General features: G+C 36.8%; 1 protein-coding gene across 1 annotated transcript in view; it reads left to right on the forward strand.

The window, feature by feature from the left end:
• The window catches only part of LOC118763845 (breakpoint cluster region protein-like), a 59,112-nt gene that overhangs the window by 7,878 nt on the left and 26,569 nt on the right, over positions 1-24,665 (forward strand). Inside the window, exons 3-16 of the mRNA XM_036503709.1 lie at positions 153-260; positions 1,215-1,245; positions 4,935-4,987; positions 6,756-6,860; positions 10,304-10,428; positions 11,675-11,742; positions 14,249-14,355; positions 17,218-17,271; positions 17,887-18,028; positions 19,408-19,454; positions 19,958-19,988; positions 20,427-20,501; positions 22,343-22,548; positions 23,352-23,417. Coding sequence (XP_036359602.1) covers positions 153-260; positions 1,215-1,245; positions 4,935-4,987; positions 6,756-6,860; positions 10,304-10,428; positions 11,675-11,742; positions 14,249-14,355; positions 17,218-17,271; positions 17,887-18,028; positions 19,408-19,454; positions 19,958-19,988; positions 20,427-20,501; positions 22,343-22,548; positions 23,352-23,417 — 1,218 coding nt within the window. The remainder of the gene's footprint in view (positions 1-152; positions 261-1,214; positions 1,246-4,934; positions 4,988-6,755; positions 6,861-10,303; positions 10,429-11,674; positions 11,743-14,248; positions 14,356-17,217; positions 17,272-17,886; positions 18,029-19,407; positions 19,455-19,957; positions 19,989-20,426; positions 20,502-22,342; positions 22,549-23,351; positions 23,418-24,665) is intronic.

Consider the following 24,665-nt stretch of genomic DNA (forward strand, 5'->3'; position numbering starts at 1 on the left):
TAAAGTTGTCGTTCGTACTTGCCGAAATTTGATTCTCTAAGTAATACTGACTTTACTACAACACATAAGTATTTCTAATCAGAATCTTCAAGCTTACTGCATTAATAATGTTAACTACCATATCAAATAGTTGTACCTCTTAACATTTTCAGCTTAATTCTTTACCATTGTTCCACGACTGTGCCGACCATTTCAAGGAAGCCGAAAAAATAATTTTGGCAAAGGGGGGTGCCGACGTAGTTAACGATCTTATCCGAGAGGTAAGATTTTTCATGTTTAATTGATATTTTTTGTTCGTTTTGATTATCTTTCTTTTATCTTTTAGCATTTGCTTGTTTCAGTCATTACACTGAGGCCATACTGGAGTACCACCTTCAGAAGCTTTGGTCGTCCTCTTTTAATGTCTTGCTAGTTATCAGTTACTACTCAGTTTCTAATTGTCATAATTCTTCCAATGCAAAGAATTCACCACCACCACCACTACTACTACTACTACTACTACTACTACACTACTACTACTACTACTACTTCTGCCACCACCACAACTATCACTATAAGCACCACTGCTACAACTACCATTCTTACCTCTACTACCACAACCACCACCACCACTACTACCACCACTACTATTACCATCGTTACGTCTACTGCCACCACCACTAATACCACAACCACCATCACGACTACCACTAGTATTAATAATAATCCTTTCTATTAGAAGCACAAGGCCTCAGATTTGGGGGACTAAGGTAACACCCTTTATTTTTCGGGCACCATCCGGAGTATTCAAGTGATTCCAAGTAGTGCTGTTATCTGCAAGCACTCCACCCTTATTTCAACCCCTATTTGTTCCTTATTACTTCTCAAGAGTTTTACTCACTGTCCCCAGGGTTCCAACAATTATCGGTACTACTACCACCTTTTTCATCGACCACAACTGCTTAATCTCCCAAGCTAACCTGTCATATCTATCGACTTTTCCTTCTTCCTTATCGCATACCTTGTTGTTAGCTTGGCATGCTATATCTATAATCCAGCACCGTTTGCTTTCTTTCTCAATTAACACTATGTCTGGTTTCCTATTCTCTATCTCATGGTCGCACTGAATCATAAAATCCCATGGGATTATCATTTTCGACCATACCTTCGGGTTCATTATTATTATTATTATTATTATTATTATTATTATTATTATTGTTATTATTTATCTCCAGGAAATACCATTTCTTGACATTCCATTTTCAGGTAAGTCTTTATTTTGGCTTCTATGGAACTAAGAACATATTCTGGGGAATCTGTTAGGCCGATTACAGTATTTTAAGCCTGGCCAGAAATCAAATAATTTTGAAAATGATATTCATAGAAGTAGCAAAGTATTTTTTTTCTTGTGATAAAAAAAGATCTAGAAACCAAATATATAAGATCGGATGAAATTTATATTAAATCCTGAAATAACATGTTTAATTCTTCATTGAATGGGTAAATAATTTGAATTAATTACAATAATTGATATAAGAACGATATCAATATATGCCGTTGCTTTTGCTAAATAATTTCATTAACCCATTAGCACCAGAAGGATAATCCATCATATTTATGTAACACCTGTAGTTTTCTGAGATATCTTTAGTTAGTCATCAAGACTGGAGTTTCTTTCAAATATTGTAATAAAATTCTTTTATATATTTAGTATCAGATAAAGTTGTATAAAGAAAAGATTTTTGGTAATAAATCAAATCAAAAAAATTGGGGCACTAATGGGTTAAATTTTCTACGTAATAAGTTTTTTTTTTTTTTTTTTTGGTGTTGTAGTCTTTGATTATCTCCAGATCAGACCCAACCGAGCAGATCTATGATGAAAATCGTTTTGGCTGTCACTACAGCAATCTCCCTCTTAAGTACGGAACTTCAACCTAACCGCTTGTGCGTACTAGCCGGTAGGTACGTTCATAGCAATAGCGGTAGCAAATCAGTTGCGCGAATGTATGTGTGCAGCCAGTCACAGTAAGGCTCACGCATGCACACGGTTTTAGATCATATTTATCATCTTTCCTGTCAGTTTTCTCCATGATGTCAAGCAAAGGAAAGGGGAAGTGTTTGAATGAAAGAGAAAGCGTTGTCGTAGAATAAATCGATGATAAACTTGAACCTGAGATTCATGAAGATTTTACGCGTACTTATCTGGGATTCCTACTTAAATGGGTGTGTACTTGACCGGGATGTTACTGTATATCACTCTTTATGTTCTTTGTAAAGGAGCTAGGATGTAATTTAGTGAAGGTGTTTTGCTTAGTGATTAGGACGTTCGGTTTATGATTGTAAAGTCGTGAAATTGATTCTTGACCACAAGGTACGTAGTGTTCTTGAACAAGACACTTCAGTTCACGTTGTCCCATTCTACCTCGCTGTAAATTAGCACTGGCCAGGGTGTTGGTGCAATCCTCTCTCCCCTTTCGGCTGTTCCGCTGTGTCAAGGATCAGGAAAAGGTGAAGGTATCACGACTACACAGGCACTTAAAACAATTAGTGAAAGCATGGTGTATCTTACTAAGCTATACTGTCCGGGCATGGTGTTTGTCTGTAATGTACGTAGGATCTTTTATGATGGAGATTTAAATACTATTTCTAGATGACCGTGCGATGTCATTGAAGCTCTTCCTTTTCGTTCTGCACGCCCATATTATAGACAGTAGGAAATTATATCTTTTAGAGACATCGTAAAGTTCATGCAAAAGTGTTTGTGGAATCATGCATGCTATTTAACAACATCACATTCACAATTATTGGTTACCTTTCTGTAGATGATATTCAAATCAATTAGAAGACATTACTGGATTTTGACAAAACTGTTATAATGTGGATCCTCGTCCATTTGTATGTTGCCGTTGGCACTGTAATATTCTTGTCGCCACTATTATGTTGTGGCGGTATTCCGCGTCTTATTATTTTTGACACGTCTATCGTGCTATCGTTGATAGTTCCGCCAGCCAATGACCTTGAAACATCTACCTTGACTCGTTCAAAATGCAATTAGACACTACCCGTGTTTAATTGCATTTTGATACTAGTAGCTTCGATTCTCACCTTGATGAATTTTCTTTTCATTGTATTTACTTTTTTCTCTGATGACAAACTATTTTTTCTCGTTTGGTCCAATTTTTCGTCATTGCGATTTCATGTGTCCTGTGTTCCAACATAAAAAAAACACTTCGCTTTTTTGAAAGGACTGTCTTTCCTCAGGTGCCTACCACCACATGACATACATGGCTTTATCTCCTAGTATATATCCGTCTTCCGACACTTCCACACTGATTTTATCTGTAAACAGTCTCTGCGTTAGATTTCTTCTGTATCATGCCTTACCTTTAATATCATATCGCACTCTTCTGACAGTTTCTGGAGAGCTATATCCTGGTTCATTTCCAGCTTTGCGAGAATTTTCGTTCTGACTTCTGCGTTTTTTTCAACAGTAATTCCCTGAGCAAAAACCAGGCACTTGAACAAGTCTGGAGTTAGCTTATCTAGTTTAAATCTTTCGCACTCTCTGTTATATGGTAAAGTATTCGTCATCGCTTTTCTCAGTGTTCAAACACTTCAAATGTGTGTTGACCAACGATGCTTTTTCACTAAATATCCTGCTTAGAATGTTAATTGTGACTGTGAAATTTATGTCAGAAACTTTTTTAGGCAATATAAAGTTACAGTATTTCTCATGCGTGGAGGTGCAATGGCCCAGTGGTTAGGACAGCGGACTCGCGGTCGGAGGATCGCGGTTTCGATTCCCAGATAGGGTGTTGTGTATGTTTATTAAGCGAAAACACCTAAAGCTCCACGAGACTCCGGCAGTGGGTGGTGGCGACCCCTGTTGTACTCCTTCGCCCCAACTTCTCACTCTTTCTTCTTATTTCTTGAGTAACGCTGCGATGGACTGGCGTCCCGTCCAGCTGGGAAAAACACATACGCCACAGAAACCAGAAAACCGGGCCCATGAGCCTGGCTAAGCTTGAAAAAGGCGAAAAAAATTTTTTATGAAGCCCTATCGTCGCCAGTTTCCTCAGAATTAGACGCATTTTCATTTCGTCCGTCCAATTTTGGCATTCCTTTTCGAAAATTTGTTCAAATCTTTGGTAATATGCCACGAAAGTGATTCTTTCATCCGGGTCGTATTTAAATTCATTTATTGAATTTGCTACATGGTCTAGCGAAAACGTATTTTTCGCTTTTATTATCAACTTCATTAGTTGTAGCATTTGTTTTGGTCTTCTTGTTGTGTGAGTTGTTGTTATGCTGTTTTTGCAATTCAACTAAACCTTCTAATAAGTTTTCCATAATTTTACGGATTTTTCGTAGAATATATATATATATATATATATAACAAAAATGTTTGTTACTCCCCCGTCGAGTTTTTAATTTCTCGACGTGTGAAAACTTTGCGACGTCGTCTGCGTGAATTGTTTATATCCAAGTCGCCACTATTATAATGTAGATCCTCGTCTACTTGTATGTTGTCCTCGGCACTGTAAGATTCTTGTCACCACTATTATGTTGTAGAGGTATTCCGAATCTTATTATCTTTGACTCGTCTATCGTGTTATCGCTGATAGTTCCGCAAGACAACGACTTTGTAACATCTACTTTGACGGTAACTCGAACTCGAATATATCACGTAATTAACTCTGACTTCAACTGAGAACTCGTACAACGACTTTACTACTACTGAACTCCTACAACGACTGACTGTTACGTGGGAAAGTGTGTACCATTTTCACTACAACAAAAACACTAATAACACCATATGGATTAACGAAAAGATTAATAAATAACATTGCACATATTAATTGGAAAAGGACAAACAACGAAATCACATTTATTTTTAAATTTTGGAATCTTGTGGCAAATTTGTAATATTCATTTTATCTATTTTTATCTTGTAGATTTAATTCAATTTCCTATAACCATGAGAAGTAGAATTATTTACGGCCTAAAGGTCAGTTATACATACATCATGTATTCATAACTTTAGCTGAAGATCACGCAATGTAGTAGATGAAACGCTACAGCGAGTCTGAGACATTCAGTTTCAAATCTCACCTGTAGCGGAATCTTGCTGCATTTCACTTTAGATATTCGATAAATTATGTGGTGTCTGTCAAGTACTGGAGTCAATATAATCGATTAAATCTTTTCTTAAAGCCACTAAACTTAGGGCATATTGCAATATGTCCTTGCTCATATCAATTTTGAGGCGTGGAGTCGATTACAACAACAGCCCTGGGATCTTTTCAGTTTTTCTAGCGATATCATATGAAATTGTCACCCATAATTATGACCCTAGTATCGATCTATTGCATTTCAATCAGTTTTAGGATTAGGGTTAGGGTTAGGGGTGGGGGGAAGGGTATCTTTTTTTTCTTCACAAATGTAAATAAACCCAATCTCTTTCTGAAACGAGGGACATATTCATACGGCACAGAATGTTTTCACCTCAATAGACGTCACTGATTGGTTGAAATTGCAGAAATTGAAGAAAAAACAACAAATATCTTACAAACTATAGAATTTTCTCAATAAAGCCAAGAGAAAAAGATGTTTTATAAACACATTCTACCAGTATACGAAGTTTAAAAGTGTTTAGTTACGTGGAAATTATTTTAAAAACTGCCGTTCAAACTGAAGAGATCCTAGCCCTGTTCAACTAGTAATTGTTTTGTCGCCCCGGAAAAGGTAAAGGCAAAATAGATCTTAGCGGGATTTGAAATCCAAACATTTTGCCCAACGATTCTGCCAACTCACCAAGTTTAGTAAAATTAACATGTTTCTAAACATTTTAAACTTGCCCACTACCATAACGAAGAAATGCATAAACGGATGACACCTTAGTTGTATTCCCTACTACTTTAAGACAAAAAAGTAGGAACAATAAATCTCTCATTAATGATAATGGTGGTAAATGAGGTATGTACTAGTTCCAGATTCACCGGTTAGCGGTATTTCGTCTGTCTTTACGTTTTGAGTTCGAATTCCACCGAGGCCGACTTTGCTTCTCATCCTTTCGGGGTCGATAAATTAAGTACCAGTTGCGTACTGGGTCGATCTAATCGACTACCCCCACCCCCGCTCAAAAATATTGGCATTTCTTCCAGGTCTAATGACCCAACCACTTAGACTTAACTTCATTAGAGCTCATAGCGGATACCTCCAAAATTCGATATTCTCTTATATTTAAATATTGGATTGGAGGTCAGGGATCTTTTCGGTTTGAACGGCAGTTTTTTCTAGCGGTGTCGTATGAAATTGTCACCCATAATTATGACCCTAGTATCGATCTATTGCATTTCTATCTGTTTTAGGGTTAGGGTTAGGGTTAGGGGTGGGGAGAAGGGTATCTTTTTTTCTTCACAACTGTAAATAAACCCAATCTGTTTCTTAAACGAGGGACATATTCATACGGCACAGAATGCTTTTTACCTCAATAGACGTAATTGATTGGTTGAAATTGCAGAAATTGAAGAAAAAAACAACAAATATCTTACAAACTATAGAATTTTCTCAATAAAGCCAAGAGAAAAAGATGTTTTATAAAAACACATCCTACCAGTATAAAATGTTTTAGTTACCTAGAAATTTATGTTAAAAACTGCCGTTCAAACCGAAAAGATCCGAGGTCAGACTAATGTTAAATACACTGCTCCCTCACGCGATTTTTATATGCCTTCTCTTTTTAAATTTTTTTTTTAATTTTCTATATTTTCTAGCAAATGGCTAAGTACATTCCTCCGGATAAACGAGACTACATGGAAATGAGGCTGGCTGTGCAATCTGCAATGGCAATTGATGGTGTTCGTCAACCACGTGGTGATGTATGGAGTCTCTGATTCTCTCTCTCCTGCCCTCTCTATCTATCTATCTATCTATCTATCTATCTATCTATCTATCTATCTATCTATCTATCTATCTATCTATCTATTTATCACTATTTTGTCCTCTCTTTCTCTCTCCTTTCATAAAAATACAAGGACAAATTCATCGTTAAGATACTAGGAAACAAAAATCAAGCTATATATGTAAAATGAATAGGCCTTAATGCGTACATACATAGACACGTACAAACATATGAATAGATAGATAGATAGATAGATAGATAGATAGATAGATAGATAGATAGATAGACAGACAGACAGACAGACAGACAGACAGACAGATAGATAGATAGATAGATAGATATAGATAGATAGATAGATAGATAGATAGATAGATAGATAGATAGATAGATAGATAGATATTCATTTTGTCAAACGGTCTCTTAATTTCAGCCAGATATTGCGATTTTCTAACTTCTCAACTCTGCATTCTCTACACTTCTAACCATTTCTTTTCCTTCGTATCCTCATTATTTATCAAACGGTTTCTTAATTTCGGCCAGATATTGCGATTTTGTGTGTGTCTGTCTGCCTATCTGTCTGTCTGTGTGCGTGTGTTTGCATGTGTTTGTCTGTTTGTGTGTCTATGTGTGCACGTCTGTGCGTGTGTGCGTGTGTATGTGCGTGTGCACGCGTTTGAGTATGCGCGCGCTCGATTGTGTGTTCATTCTGTTCTACATCCAATGAAAATATTCATTAATTGTATTGCTCATCGCCTTCTGTGACAGATCTTTCCATCCTAACTGTAAAACAGTTTTTGCTGGGGCTTTCTCCTTGGCAGCAGAGCTTATAATGACAATTTCCCCCATATAAAACAATACGTTTCGTTCAAGTTTATATCGCTCATTCATTATGCTATTATTTTCGTCAACGGTCAATCGACAACACCAACTGAGTCCATCGATTTTGAAATGTAACAATCCACTGTCCAATCAGCTTTAAACATTTATTTGATTATTTGCCGACTAAATCTCTGCATTATTAAAATCATTGCGTTGTTATAAAAAATCAGTTCTGTCTGATGATCGGTTACTTGAAAAGCAGAGTAAAGGTTGCTAAAATGTTCAGCCTCATATATGCATGTGTCCGTGCACCCGTGCGTTTGGGTACGAGTGTGTGTGTGTGCGAGAGAGAGAGAGAGAGTCAGTGAGTGCGTGTGTGCGCGCGTGTGCGTGAAGACAAGCAGTGGACTAAAATGTGAGCAATCAAAACCGTTTTGCTGGATTAATAACTTCCCTTGATACGTTGATTGGTTCTTATGCGATACCAATGGTTTCATGTAGATTCTTAGCAATTTTATAGATTTATATATATATAGGTATGTTTGATAAGTGCCAGCGCACGAAACTCTCGGACCTTGTGTCACTCTGTTACTTTTGCTAAATATTAATATTAATATATATATATATATATATATATATATATATATATATATAGTACGTTTATATATTTGTTGTGCAAGATTTTTTATGTGAAGTCGTGTGTTAAAACAGATATTGTTATATTTCGGAATGGTCATTTTGCCAGTTTAGCCAATAAAAACACACGCACTATATATTTGGTGTTACTTTGCTTCAGTGTTATTTATTTTTTACATTAATCTTAATCTTATTTCGGTCAGAGTTCTTTCGTCACACTCCTGTGACCGCATCAGTGGTCCTTTGTTTTCTTCTTTCTTATTTGTGTCTCTCCTTACTAACCGTCAGCCATTTTGTATTTCTATTGTATGTCTTCATTTGCGCATGCTTATTTCTCTCTTTATATAATATAATATATATATATAATGCATGTACGGAATGCCCGAATATTGTTTGGAAATGTAGAGGATAAGCTGTAATTAAGTCAACAAGAAAGAGATTTTAAATTTTGCGGCCGAAGATAGAAATTGCTAAATAAATTTCTGAGATTGTTCATCGTAATGTGCACTTTTTCGTCCTGTATACTTCTTTTGCTTTTTAAACTAAAACAGACGCAAAGGCGCGCGTGCGCACACACACACACACACGACGGCCAAATCTACTGACAAGGCTTTTGTCAGCCCAAGTCTATAGTAGAAGACACTTGCCCAAGGTGTCTTGCAGTTAGACTGAACCCAGAACTATGCGGTTGGGAAGCAACTATATATATATATATTGGGATATATATATATATATGTATATATATAGCGGAGGCGCAATGGCCCAGTGGTTAGGGCAGCGGACTCGCGGTCGGAGGATCGCGGTTTCGATTCCCAGACCGGGCGTTGTGAGTGTTTATTGAGCGAAAACACCTAAAAGCTCCACGAGGCTCCGGCAGGGGATGGTAGTGATCCCTGCTGTACACTTTCACCACAACTTTCTCTCACTCTTACTTCCTGTTTCTGTTGTACCTGTATTTCAAAGGGCCGGCCTTGTCACTCACTGTGTCACGCTGAATATCCCCGAGAACTACGTTAAGGGTACACGTGTCTGTGGAGTGCTCAGCCACTTACACGTTAATTTCACGAGCAGGCTCTTCCGTTGATTCGGATCAACCGGAACCCTCGTCGTCGTAACCGACGGAGTGCTTCCATTCCATGTATATATATATATATGTATATATATATATATATATATATATATATATATATATATATATATATATATATATATATATATGTATATATATATACACATATATATATATATATGTATATATATATATATACATACACACACACACACATACATATATATATACGTATATGTATATACACATGCATATATCTGAATATATGTACTCTTTTACCCTTTTACTTGTTTCAGTCATTTAACTGCGGCCATGCTGGAGCACCGCCTTCAATCGAGCAAATTGAACTGCCGAACTGCTAAGCTACGGGGACGTAAACACACCACCAGCGGTTGTCAAGCGATGTTGGGGAGACAAACACAGACACACAAACATATACACACACACATACACACACACACATATATATATATATATATATATATATATATATATATATATATATATATATATATATATATATATATACATACACACGTACGACGGGCTTCGTTCAGTTTCCGTCTACCACTCACAAGGCTCTGGTCGGCTCGGGGCTATAGTTGAAGATACTTGCCCAAGGTGACACGCAGTGGGACTGAACCCGGAACCATGTGGTTGGTAAGCAAGCTACTTACCACACAGCCACTCCTACGCCTATGCATGTATATATATATACACAAACATACATATGTCTGTGTGTGTGTGTGTGTGTGTGTGTGAGTGTGTGTGTGTGTGTGTGTGGTGTGTGTGTGTGTGTGTGTGTGTGTATTGATATATAGCTGAACTATAACTAACACGTTATATTTTGCTATTAAAATTAATGCAGCAATTACAAATACCTTATTCCTGTTTAGGTGATTGGTCATCCACTTAAGTCCGGATACGCCGTCCAAGTAGTCAATAGGACACGCTACCTCCGATACTTGTTTCTTTTCCCTAACAATCTTATCATTACTTCAATGACGAAGAAGGGATCGCAGTAAGTACCCTGTCGACTTTTCACTTCGTAAACTCTATGAATTGTAGACCTATTCCACTCGAGAAAAACGCTGTACACTTTAGAATCTGAAAATTGTTGATATTTTGTAAATGAGAACTTATGGCTATGTATGTGTGTGTGTTTCTGTGTACGCACCCATATGTAGAGAGTGAGAGAGAGAGTGTGAGTGAACAAATCAGGAAATTTCGTTCATAAATTGATTTAGTTATGTCATCTTATATTTCACGAATAATAATAACAAGGCTTGAAACATTGAAGGAGGAGGCAAGTCGATTACATCTACTCCCAGTACTCAAGTGGAATTTATTTTATCGACCCTAAAACTATGACAGGCAAACTCGGTCTCGGCAGAATTTGAACTCAGAACGTAAAGAGGGACGAAATGCCGCTAAGCATTTTTCCCGGCGGGCTAGCGATTCTGCCAGCCAGCGGCCTTATAAATGATAATGATAATAACTTCTGTTATATAAGGAAAAAACTTATTGATAGATTACACCATCAAATCTTCAGAAAATCTGTAACACTAGTTCAATGGCTTTCAAGATTTATAATACAATATAGATAGTTATAATTGTATAAAAAGCCATAATTATTTGAATGTTATTTATGAGTGTTAGGCAATCTCTTATTTGACATTAATTATGATGTGTTTGCATAATTTGCACCTACAATTAATCATAAACTTTTTACTTATGGAACGGAATTAATTATTATTGATGAAATACGTGTAAGACGACGTAAATGAAGAATTCATAGACGAACACACTGTCATTCTATATGTACTTTGTAGTCCTTTTAATTATTAGACCAGTGAAAAGAGATTTCGACTATAATAGGAATTCTTGCAGATTTCTCTTTTGATGTATCAGGTCATCCCATAAGTTCTGTCCGAATATTGAATAAAGAAAACAAGTGATCAAATGTTATATTTAATTGAAATTTAATCATCACTGTACTTTCCTTGATTATCTATGACTTCCTTCCATCTAGTTACAAGCTTTTTAATCCCATCAATGTAAAATTCTTTTGGCGTCAGAGCCAAGAACTCTGAAATGTCAGTTTCGACCTCCTTCTAGCTTGCCAAAGTTAAGTCCCTCAAATGATTCTGTAAACTACGAAACTGTATGTGTGTGTGTGTGTGCGTGTAGACAGAGAAAGAAAGAGAGAATGAGTGATACTGCTACAACGCCTTACGTTTCTGTTTCTGCTTTATCTTTAACCGTAGGGGTGTCTTTTTCGAAAGTATTGATGTTATACGTCTCGGCAAATATATGACCAATGTAGTGAAAAGTGGTAAGTAATGCAGTCACAGAGGAAGCGGATACCAGCCACTATTATATATGCATACACACACACAGACACGCATATATATGTATATATACAGGCAAATATGATTTAACGTATATATAAGCATGTATATACATACATATATATATATATATATATATATATATATATATATACCTTGTTTTCTGTGTTCCTTTCTGTAGAAGAGCGTAGGCTCGAAACGTAAAATACTTTTTTCTATTCCTGAGCGTTATACTAATACATCTGTTTGCTTTGTACACCACCTGTCTTTGTCTTTTGTTGTTTTTTTCGTAAACTCTACCTATATATATATCTGGGTGTATGTATATATGTATGTATGTATGTATGTATGTATGTATGTTTGCATGTGTGTATGCATGTATGTTTGTATGTATGTATATATGTATAATATATATAATGTATATATTGGGTTGGTGCATAGTTATTGCGGCTTTTTTTCAACAAATTTTATTCAACAAAAACAATAACAATATTTAACAAAAACATTTTTAAATCACGGTCTGACCGTCTGCCAAGCAAATGGGAAACAGTAATTGAAGTGGATGGTGGATATGCTCCGGAATAATCATTGACAGATGTTTTTGTTACATGTTATTGTTTTTGTTGAATAAAATTTGTTGAAAAAAAGCCGCTATATATTTCTTTACTACTCACAAGGAGCTAAACACAGAGGGGAAAAACAAGGACAGACAAACGGATTAAGTCGATTACATCGACCCCAGTGCGTAACTGGTACTTAATTTATCGACCCCGAAAGGATGAAAGGCAAAGTCGACCTCGGCGAAATTTGAACTCGGAACGTAACGACAGATGAAATACGGCTACGCATTTCGCCCGGCGCGCTAACGTTTCTGCCAGCTCGCCGCCTATTGTATATATGTAAGTGTGTGTTTATGCATGAATGCGAGTGTGAATGTATACGTGTATGTGTAATACACATAAAGTTTTATATTTCTAAGTATCTACAATATGTAAAACATTTGACAGTTTGTTTTAGTTTTGAAGAAAATAGTAAATGCTCTATATTTTCTTGCATTCAAGTGATACGCAGCAACATAAAACAACCCGCTTTAAAGAAATGCGCTTTATTCAACAATAGGTGCAGGAGTGGATGCGTGGTAAGATGCAATCACACGGTTCCAGGTTCAGTCTCAATGCACGGCACCTTGAGGAAGTATCTTCTACTACAGCCTCGAGCTGACCAAAGCCTTGTGAATGGATTTGGTAGACGTGTATATATATATATATATATGTGTGTGTGTGTGTGTGTGTGTGTGTGTGTGTGTGTGTGTGTGTGTGTCTGTGTCTGTGTGTGTGTGTGTGTGTGTGTCTGTGTGTGTGTGTGTGTGTGTGTGTGTGTGTGTGTGTGTGTGTGTGTGATTGTCCTCAGCCATCGCTTGACAACCAAAAAGTCGGCCTCGGCGAAATTTGAACTCAGAACATAAAGAAAGACGAAATACCTATTTCTTTATTACCCACAAGGGGCTGAACACAGAGGGGACAAACATGGACAGACATAGGTATTAAGTCGATTATATCGACCCCAGTGCTTAACTGGTACTTAATTTATCGACCCCGAAAGGATGAAAGGCAAAGTCGACCTCGGCGGAATTTGAACTCACAACGTAACGGCAGACGAAATACCGCTAAGCATTTCGCCCGACGTGCTAACGATTCTGCTAGCTCGCCGAAATACCGCTAAGCATTTCGTCTGGCGTGCTAACTATTCTTTTCTACTCTAGGCACAAGGCCCTAAATTTGGGGGTGAGGGGAGCAGTCGATTATATCGACCCCAGTACGCAACTAGTACTTATCGACCCCGAAATGATGAAAGGCAAAGTCGACCTCAGCGGAATTTGAACTCAGAACCTATAAAGAAAGACGAAATACCGTTAAGCATTTCGCCCGGCGTGCTAACGATTCTTTTCTACTCTAGGCACAAGGCCCGAAATTTGGTGGGGTGTGCAGTCGATTATATCGACCCCAGTATGCAACTAGTACTTAATTTATCGACCCGGAAAGGATGAAAGGCAAAATTGACCTCAGCGGAATTTGAACTCAGAACGTAAAGAAAGACAAAATACCGCTAAGCATTTCGTCCGGCGTGCTAACGATTCTCCCAGGTCACCGCCTTGCTAGACGCTAATATCACTTGAACTGAAAGAGCATATCTAATGGAGATGAAGGGAATATGTAGAATGGGAATATTTTCACCCTTAGCACAACCAGTATGTGTGTGTATGTGTAAGTGTTTGTGTATGTATGTTTGTGTGTGTATGTGTGTGTGTTTGAGTATTTGTGTGTGTTTATGTGTGTGTGTGTTTGTGTGAATGTATGTGTTTGTGTGTATGTGTTTGTGTGTATATGTTTGTTTGTATTTGTGTTTGTGTGTGTTTCTATATGTGTGTTTGTGTATGTGTTTGTAACCAATTCTTCACTAAACCTTTTACTATTTTCTCATTCGATATAGTGAACAAGAGTGACCAGATGTGGCCTGAGGTACAGAGGAATCTCCAATCGTGGAAGACGTATAAACATAGATTAAGAACGGTTGTGGAAAAGCGCGAAAGCACATTTGTGAGTTATGAAATTTTTGACTCCTATGTCTCAGTAATACTAAAACGCTAGGGATGTTTGTGTGTACCCAAAAAATCTCAGAAATAATATATATCTTATCTTAATTTTTATTTTTTTTGCATATTTATTTTCATACTTAACTTCGTGCAGTACGAACTTTCGTGATATTTGGACCTCTATTTAGACGATTAAACACAATTTTTGTTATGAGTGTTATGGCGTATCAATCAGCACAAACACTTAGTCTTCGCGCTCTCTAAGAAAAAATGCCAACTTTTTGACGTACACAATATTTTAATCATTTAGAAATATTTTTAACTGAATGTGATTTCATCATCCAGAGCTCGTTAATTTCTGTAAAAAAAAATTATTTATTTACTTTTGTTTTAAAGAGAAAGAGGAGAAAGTAAAAGATATATGTACGTGTATATGTAATGGACGTGTGTGTGTGAGAGAGAGAGAGAGAGAGAAAGAGAAAGAGATATAGAGAAAGAAAAAAGTGAAGAGGTGTGTTGTCATGTATACGTACATACATCAATATATATGCATACATCTTTTTTTGTATGTACGTGTGCATGTGTGTGTGAGAGAGAGAGAGAGTAAGTGAACCTATGTGTTCTCATGTATGTGTAAGTGGCACTCTCTCCCCCTCTCTCTCTCTCTCACACACACACTCACACACACACGTCCATTTCATATACACATTCATACATCTTTCACTTTTTCCTCTCTTTCACTTTAAAACAAAAGTAACAGGTGATTTTCGGGATAAAAATTGTTAAAAAATGCTTCTACTCATGTAAAATTCGCACAAAATGTTTTCAGAATTACTGATATGGCCAGGGGGAAAAAGTTTTCAATTTAGTTGTATATAGCATAATTTCATTTGTCATTAGATTTTATTAAATTTTTATTAGATTTAAGCCCATACTTTTTCTGTAAATCCCACCCTGACATTAAATGAGTAAACTTCCGGTACGAATATTTACGTTTTGTAACTCTCTAAGAAAAAAAAAAACAATGTCGACAGTTCCAATTAAATAAGTCCAGAAGTTAGGTTAAATATATAAACATGCATAAGTACCATGAATTCCCATTCTACAAACTGGCAAACGATTCCGTGAATACTTTACCGAGCGACGCTGGATAGTAAGTTTAGTATTTTCTATTAACTTTGAAAGATTTTACATTATATCAAATACTAACACCTCCTTCGCATTTTCTTGTTTTTCTTCTTTCTTTTAAAAGGCAGAGCTCAGAAACACTGAAGTGGGTCTCTCCTTCTTCATTCACCAGCTGAGTTTTAACGCCATTCCATGAAACCTCACTTTGATTAATTATTGTACTAATTTCTTCCTATTTCAAACTTTATCCTGTTCCAATTTAAACTTGATATTTTTATTTCATGTCTCATTACGGTAACATTTTTATGAGGACAACTGATGCTGGGGATGAGAGAGGTGGCAATGGTGGTGGTAGTGGTGGTAATACTGATAGAGTTGTAGTGATGGCGGTGATAGTGGTTGTAGTAATGTCATGGTGGTGTCAGTGGTGGTGGGGGTGGGGGTCATGCTAATAATGCCATAGAGGTAGTGGGGATGGTATGGATGGCGATGGTACTTAGCTGTTGTTACCACGATCCGTGTGCACCGTCATGGAACCGACGTGATGACCAACGACGTTCCAACCTTGACCATCAAGTCTTTTCCTACATCAGGGATTTACACTTATTGTCTAACGTGTCTTTCTCTTTAAACGGTTAATCCTTTATTACTCAGCTCATTCTGACAAATGTAATAGTAATACTTATTTATTCATATGGCTTTGAAATAATCATACATTATCTGAGAGCTTCGAGATTTCAATGACGTGATTGTTTATTTTTAAAATGATATTTCAGGGTGGGGATATATGTGAGGCCCGATTGAGTTGTTTGAATACAAAACATGTAGAATATACAGGCCAAGTGAAATCCGTTTAAATACACTAAGATGCAATTTGAGGAATGTATGACTATTATTTCTAACAGTTCCCGAGACTGCATTGAGGCCCCCTCGTTGTCTCGTGGCAGTGATTCTTTTATACCAGAAATTCAGAGGCATAGAGGTCAAGGTTGTACTGTGATTTGATCATAGATCAAACTGATTAGAACTGACAAGGGGTTAAACTTCTTGACCTCTTCGAATTTCTGTTCGAATTTCTTGCATATAATGTAAATAGGATTCGTTATATCTGAGATTCAATTATAAGATACGTAATTTTCTTAATCATGGTAGAATATGATTTAAGAGAAATTTGGTTACTATTCCTAACATATTGGGTAACCGTATGGAGGCTCTCTGTGGCTTGTCGTGTAGTGGTACTTGTCGATTAGTCTCAGTTCAATGGCTGAGCATAACCATAACGATAGGTATTTCATCTCTGACCGTTGTCTTTTATTCAAGAATAGTTTATTTAAAGTTACATTATTCAGTGTTCTTTTTCTTTAAAACAACGGGCAAAATTTCGACAAGATTTGGGTGCTGTTTCTGTAGTAGGCTTAGCAACTTCGCAGTTTTTCTCTCCTTGGGTCGTGAAACAGTGATGTTTTCGGGTACTGATTGTTGTTGATATTGTAATTCTTTAGTCACAGATCATCCAATGGCCTTTCAGCTCTGGCCTTTGCGTTGTGTTATCTTACACAATGTGACTTTCATCTTATATTTACGATGTTAGGACATAATTTAAAGGAGATTAGCTACTATTGCTAGTAGGTCAGGCGAACGTTTAGAGAAACCTTCGGATGCTAGTGTTGAGTGAAGTGTCGCGGATGAACAGAATCACATGACCCTCTTTTATTTTTCTTTGTTTTATACTTCACAGACCCCGTGGTATCTGATGAAAGTCAAGCTGCTCGAACGCCTTATCTCTAAAAAGGTGAGGACAGTTATGAGAGATAATCATATACATATGTAAATAGACTAATAGCTATATATATACATATATATGAACATACATGCTTACATACATACATAATACATACATACATACATACATACATACATACATACATACATACATACATACATACATACATATCGGCTCATCCCATAAATAATGTGTCTTTTTTCAATTGCATGAACTAAAAGTCGGAGGGGGACGGGATAATATATGTATACATTTATATATACGTATACAAATATACAATGCATATACGAAGAGGTGCTGAAAAGTTCCTGGCTTTAAGGGTATTGCGAAAGGCCTGACTGGAGGCCCAACCTTCAAGTTCATTTACAGGGCCTAGAAAAACTGAAGAATCACGGCAATAAGTGTGAAAATCTGAACGGGGAATATGTTGAATAAAATCATAATTAACTGATCCTCCTGTACTTTCTTTTGCCCAAAGCCAGGAACTTTTCGGCATCCCCTCGTATACAATCGTATGTGTTCGTATATTCATGTATCTGTGTGTGTGTGTGTGTGTGTGTGTGTGTGTGTTGTGTGTGTGTGTGTGCATAACCTTTTTCTCAGCAGTATTTCTTTATTCCACAGGAATTAATGTTGATGCTTCTGCTGCCAACTCTCCGCCTCTCTGTCCAAGACGTGATCAATCATAATGTTTATCACTTTATTTTTTCATCCCATTTCGAGTTGGAATCATGGAAAGATCTAATCGAAGATAATAACTACCCTTGTACGTGAGCCTTCTTTCGTCTTTCTATTGCATAGCCCTGGCCTTTATTTCATTATTATTTATTAACACAGACGTGGTTGCGGGCTGGCGCACTCGTTTCCACACTAGACAAAATATTTAGCAGTATTTCTTCCGGTTCTTTACGTCCCGAGTACAAATCCCGCCGAGGGTAACTTCACCATTCATCCTTTAGGGGTTGATAAATTAAAATACCAGCCAAGTATTGGGGTCGATGTTGCCGACTAACCCGTCTCCTTACATTGCTAGACTTTTGCCAAAAATTTGAAACAATTAATATCAGAAATAATGTATCCGTTTACACCGAGTCTTGTGCTGAAGTCATACTGTTCTAAATATATAATTATTCGTTTAGAAATAATGGATTTGAAGGTTCATTCTTTGCATAAATCCAGTTAAGTTTCATTAATCCGTTGAGATTCCTAAATTCCTAAACAGTCATCTGTCTATCGCAGAAAATATTTCCAGATGATCTGTTGTTGGCGTCATACGTCAGTACGTTTTCTAATACGCAAGCTAATAGCAAGGCGTTGTCATACCAACTTCACTGAGATAAATTGACGAAATGTATACATTACAGATAATGTGTTTCCACAAAGAGCTTTCGCAGTGTCACCTCGTTACGTACCCTATCCCGTTGCATACTAGAGTGGATAAAATAGAAGAGTATAGTGAGTCCAACCCATCAGCGATAGTTTTATGTGATTGGTCAAAAGTCACTCCTTAACTTACATTGATTCCATGACAACTTACATAGGATTGCGACATACTTTTTCCAATATAAGTAGAGGCGATACTGTAATTTACCTATTTCTTTACTACTCACAAGGGGCTATACACAGAGAGAACAAGGACAGACAAACGGATTAAGTCGATTATATCGACCCCAGTGCGTAACTGGTACTTATTTAATCGACTCCGAAAGGATGAAAGGCAAAGTCGACCTCGGCGGAATTTGAACTCAGAACGTAGCAGCAGACGAAATACCGCTAAGCATTTTGCCCGGTGTGCTGACGTTTCTGCCAGCTCGCCGCCTTACAGAAATGACGAAATAACTGTAACTAGTTATTACACAACTACATAATACATTTTTACTGTAGTAAAGTGAAATAGCCTACGTGTTAAATGTAAATGACACAGTATATGATACGCGGTGCCATTTACTATTGTAAAGTGTACCACCAAGGAGATGATGGAGTCTTCTATGTCGGATAATGAAGGCCATTACATTAGATTAAAAGCTGGGTAAACTGGATGTTTGAGCGGCGTCTCAGCAACCCTCTTTGTTTGGGGGCAATAAAAGCAAAAGATTTATTGATTCAGTCATTTAGCTTTATCATTTGTCTTTTCTTGTACTTCAGATAATGAACTCTCTGTATTACTGGATTATGTCAAAAACTTCTGTCAGGTAAGTATAAAACTGTATATTGTATATCTTATATATTATTGCGTGTACTTTGCCACGGTAACTGGCTTTCCTCGTTCCTTCCAAAGAGTTTGTGGAAACAGCTCTGGTAGATATTTTAAAGGAAATCCCCGTGAATGGAAGGTAAAGGGCGTATAGTACCATATGTCTCATCTGTATATCAAGTGAAAGTAAAATAAATTACATTTATGCATCTACACATATATGCATATACGTATATTCTCGCAGCTTAACGCATTCTGTTTTTACGTCTCGACAAATGTACGATCTACTTTGTTAATTTACGTAATGATTTGCTCATCATTAATCCAAAACAATGACAAAAATATCAGTTAATTACAACACTTGGTTTTCCTTTCACTACATATTTTTGTTTGTCCAGTAAACTTTATTAAAATGATCTACGTATAAAATGTCTTCCCTCTAACTTGTTTATCTGTTTATTTGTGCTCCTTGCGTGATCGTTCTTTATTTTCTATTCACAGATTCCGCAAATGACTTTACAGAAATACATGTGTAAGTTAACGCTACATTTTACTTTCTATTTCCATGATAAAGTTAAGTTAATACGACATAGTGATTGCACCATGTGCCCGAAAATCATACCTGCTGTTTCGGTTAATTATATTTCCACTACTAAAGGCGGCGAGCTGGCAGAAAAATTAGCACACCGGGCAAATTGCGTAGCCGTATTTCGTCTGCCGTTACGTTCTGGGTTCAAATTCCGCCGGGGTCGACTTTGCCTTTCATCCTTTCGAGGTCGATAAATAAAGTACCAGTTACGCACTGGGGTCGATATAATCGACTTAATCCCTTTGTCTGTCCTTGTTTGTCCCCTCTATGTTTAGCCCCTTGTGGGTAGTAAAGAAATATATATCTTCATTACTAGATTACCCACTGATATTCTATAATATTCTATGTATTATATACATCTCTACAAATCTTTATCTGCAGCGAACCCGTTCAGCTATTTAAACGGAATACTGGAAGTACATATTCATCAAGTCAGAGATTTAGATACGGATATAGGTTTGTATTTTCTTTTCTTTTATTTGGCGGTGGACGGGCTGGGGGTGTTCACTGAATTCCTTGATTTTCATTCCTTACCATTTTCTTTCTCTTCAGCATTCCCTTCATTATTACAGAAAGCTGAGATGGACAACAGAATCGGTAGTGCGTCGGACAAAATGCATTGTGGGTTTGAATTATGACCCATTATAGTCTGATCTAAAGCTTCTCTTTCTCTCTCTCTTTCTCTCTCTCTCTCACCAGCGTTAACAACCCTGATCGCAAAGATATAAAGCCAAAACAATATTACTACAAGTAATCATTGTAGCTTATTAATTATGTTGCTACATCTCTTCACCAAATCAGTTTAACTATATAGAGATAGACAGACAGATAGATAGATAGACAGACAGATAGATAGATAGATAGATAGATAGATAGATAGATAGATAGATAGATAGATAGATAGATAGATGATAGATAGATAGATAGATATAGATAGATAGATAGATAGACAGGTGGATGGACAGATATATATATATATACTCATTAATACATGTAGCAATATACATGGTATATATACATATGGTATATATATTCATATATACATACATATATACATATATATATGTATATATATATATATATATATATTATATATATATATATATATATATATATATATATAATATATATATATATATATTATATATATACTCATTAATACATGTAGCAATATACATGGTATATATACATATGGTATATATATTCATATATACATACATATATACATATATATATGTATATATATATATATATATATATATATATATATATATATATATATATATATATATACTAAGCAATAAGGGTTTAGCAACGAGTTTGCCTTACCACATACCGAATTTAGAAATAGCAGTCAAAGGGTTATAGCTACTTCTTCTACTAAAAAGGGAGATCTCAGTAAAAACAGCATTTGGAAGGCAGACACAAACAGGTAAGAGAGAATGAATTGACTGCAATCTATCATACATTTTTTTAGTTATCCACGGACGTACGTTTCGAAATCAAGTTTTTAGGAAAGCATAAGAATTAAATATTAAATATTAAATAATTCTATCTTACCGAAACTTCTTTTCTCTTCAGCGTAGAATACTATAATCATAAATGATTATATATTGAATTTTGAGATACCAGAAGGCACCAACTCAACTCAGTATCAGAGCGAGCTAGAATCCGCAACTGGTATCACCGAATTCAATTTGTGAATGAAACGATTGTGTCAACAGCCCCTTCCCACCCGCGTGTAGCCAAAACAAGATGCTGTGGTCATCTACTGATATATATATACATATATATATGTATATATGTATGTATATATGAATATATATACCATATGTGTATATACCATGTACACTGCTACATGTATTAATGAGTTTTCATTATAAATATACCATATGTGTGGTATGTATGTATGTATGTATGTATGTATTTATGTATGTATGTCTTTAGTCTGCAAGCTTCTTGATGTGAACTCGTGTCCTGAAATGCATTTGTTGTATCTCTGGGCGGAGGCGGGGTTATTATACCAATAATAAACATGAGCACTGGTTTTATTTCACTTCTTTATTATTCGTTAAATTGATTAACTATTTAACCAATTAACGAATAGTAATGAAATTAAAGAGAACCAGATCGTGTGTTTACTATTGCTATAATGACCCTCCCGAGATACAACAATGTGTGTGTGCGTACGTGTGTGTGTGTGTGTGTGTGTGTGTGTGTGTGTGTGTGTGTGTATGTGTGTGTGTGTGTGTTTTAGGCATTAATATATATATATATATCTCTGTCAATATTTTCAGAAGCCTTCCTCACATTGCAAGTGGACAGTTTCGGCGGTTATTTCAATAGAATATACACCACAAATATATCAGAATGCACCAATTGTCCCATCTTCGATGAGAGATTTGATATTCCACTGAGCTGTTCACAGCATCTGAAAATCTGCTTCTATAAAAAGGAGCCAATGGCAATGGAGTTCGAACTATTTTCTACTGGAATATTCGATGTAAATATAATTGTTTCAAATTCTATTGGTCAATATGTAATAGTCTCTTTTGTCTAAATCAATATCCTACAATATTTGTTCATTTACCCACCCTTGGAGCAGCTCCTGATCAAGACGGCTTTTGACCTTGCAAATCTATGATAAAAGGCATTCCAGCCGTGATCATCGCGCCTTTGTATCTTTTATCTTTTCACTTGTTTTCAGTCATTCGACTGCGGCCATGCAGGGGCACTGCCTTGAAGAATTTTAGTCGAACAAATCTACCCGCAGTATTTATTTTTCTAAGCCTGATACTTATTCTAACTGGTGAACTGCTAATTTACGAGGAGGTAAACATACCAACACCGGTTTTCAAGCGAGGGGAGAGGCACAAACAGACACAAAGACGCATATATACATGTGTGTGTGTTTGTGCGTGTGCATGTGTGGGGGTGTATGTGTACGACGGGCTTCTTTCAGTTTCCGTCTACCAAATCCACTCACAAGACCGGCCCGAGGCTATAGTAGAAGATTCTTGCCCATGGTTCCACGCAGTGGGACTGAACCGGGAACCATGTGGTTCGTAAGCAAGCTACTTACCACACACCCACTCCTGCGCCTATAGTATAGAAGCGGTTATTTTAATAACTTAAGCAGAATAAGGGCTCTTTCGGCCCGAGTCCTCGTGGCTGAGTGTACTGCAGGAAAGACACTTGATATTCTGAAGCTGGTCTGATATATTGATTGAGAGATCAAATGTTCCTCTTATAATTGGTAATCAGAATATACTAACAACTGCTTTGCGTTTTCTCCTTATTCTCCAGATTTGGAAAGAATCGCTAACTGCGGATTATCGATTGGTGACAATCCCACTTTTCATGCGCGACACCGTAAGTGAAACAACTTTTCTCTCTCCCCACCCTCTCTCTTTCTCTTTCTCTCTCTCTCTCTCGCTAAATCTCTCTTTCTTGCCCTTTCTCCCTCTCTCCCATGCACACATACAAACATAATACATACATACATGGTGGCTGCCCCCTCGTTATTGAGTACGGCCGTTGCACGAAGTTTAATCAATGTTGTTATCATGCAATGCCTGTGCAAGAAGATTTTTTTTTTAAGTGAGGAAAGGCTGTGCACTGAGTCAATCCCACTTACTAAGCAACAGCAGCCATAATCCGAAAAGAAGAACAAGTCAACATCATCGGTAACCACTGAGCTGCAGGTTTTATGTCGAAGTTATTCCTGTTACCAGAGTTACCTTCTCCTAGAAGGATGCCCTAACAAAGGCTAGGAGTCCTTCACTCCCAATGGTTTAACCGCGCGATCGGGTATTCAGTTCGATTATTTCTATGTCCCCGCGCATGATACAGCCTTAAGACATTTATTGGATGGCCGTTGACTCTCAAGAGTTCCTCTGCCCTTTGACGGGTTTTGTTTTTCATCCCGCAGGGTGTCCAATAAACAACCTTTTCACCAAGCAAGCTTGGTGGGGATGCCGGTTTAGTCGCCGACGATCCGACCATGCAACAGGTTGTACTGGGTTAATACATACATACATACATACATACATACATACATACATACATACATACATACATACATACATACATACATACATACATAGTAAAATAAGGAACCAGATAGAATCAGTTACTTGAAAAGATATGTACCAAGTAGGATTGGATAAACCTGTAGTTCCGGCCTATGGTTGATAAGTATCAAATAAGATATTCCGGTTGTGTACACAGAGAAAACCATCCCTACGACTAGGGACTGGTCCAAAGCACGCGCTACTTTTAATAGTACGTTGCTGGTATACTCTAGGGTGTCTGACAAGTCGTAAATCCAATTGGTGTAATTATAATCAAAGCTATTGAAAAGGTTGCAAGACGCAACGAAAATTTTAAGGAAAATAAAAATAAGAAAAAGAGTGGGAATTTTACCGGTGAGTGTATTACATTATAAGGCATAAAAAGAAAATTACTCTCCCCAGACACAACAGAGTACGATGGATAATTGTCAGCTTATTAAAGCTGTATCTTACACATCTTTTCAATAGAAGAATGAGAACATTACAGTAATGTACTCTTTTTTCTATTAAAAAGATTTGTAAGAAACAGCCGTAATGAACTGACAAT

Source organism: Octopus sinensis, linkage group LG6 (assembly GCF_006345805.1).
Source record: "Octopus sinensis linkage group LG6, ASM634580v1, whole genome shotgun sequence".
Lineage (NCBI taxonomy): Eukaryota > Metazoa > Mollusca > Cephalopoda > Octopoda > Octopodidae > Octopus > Octopus sinensis.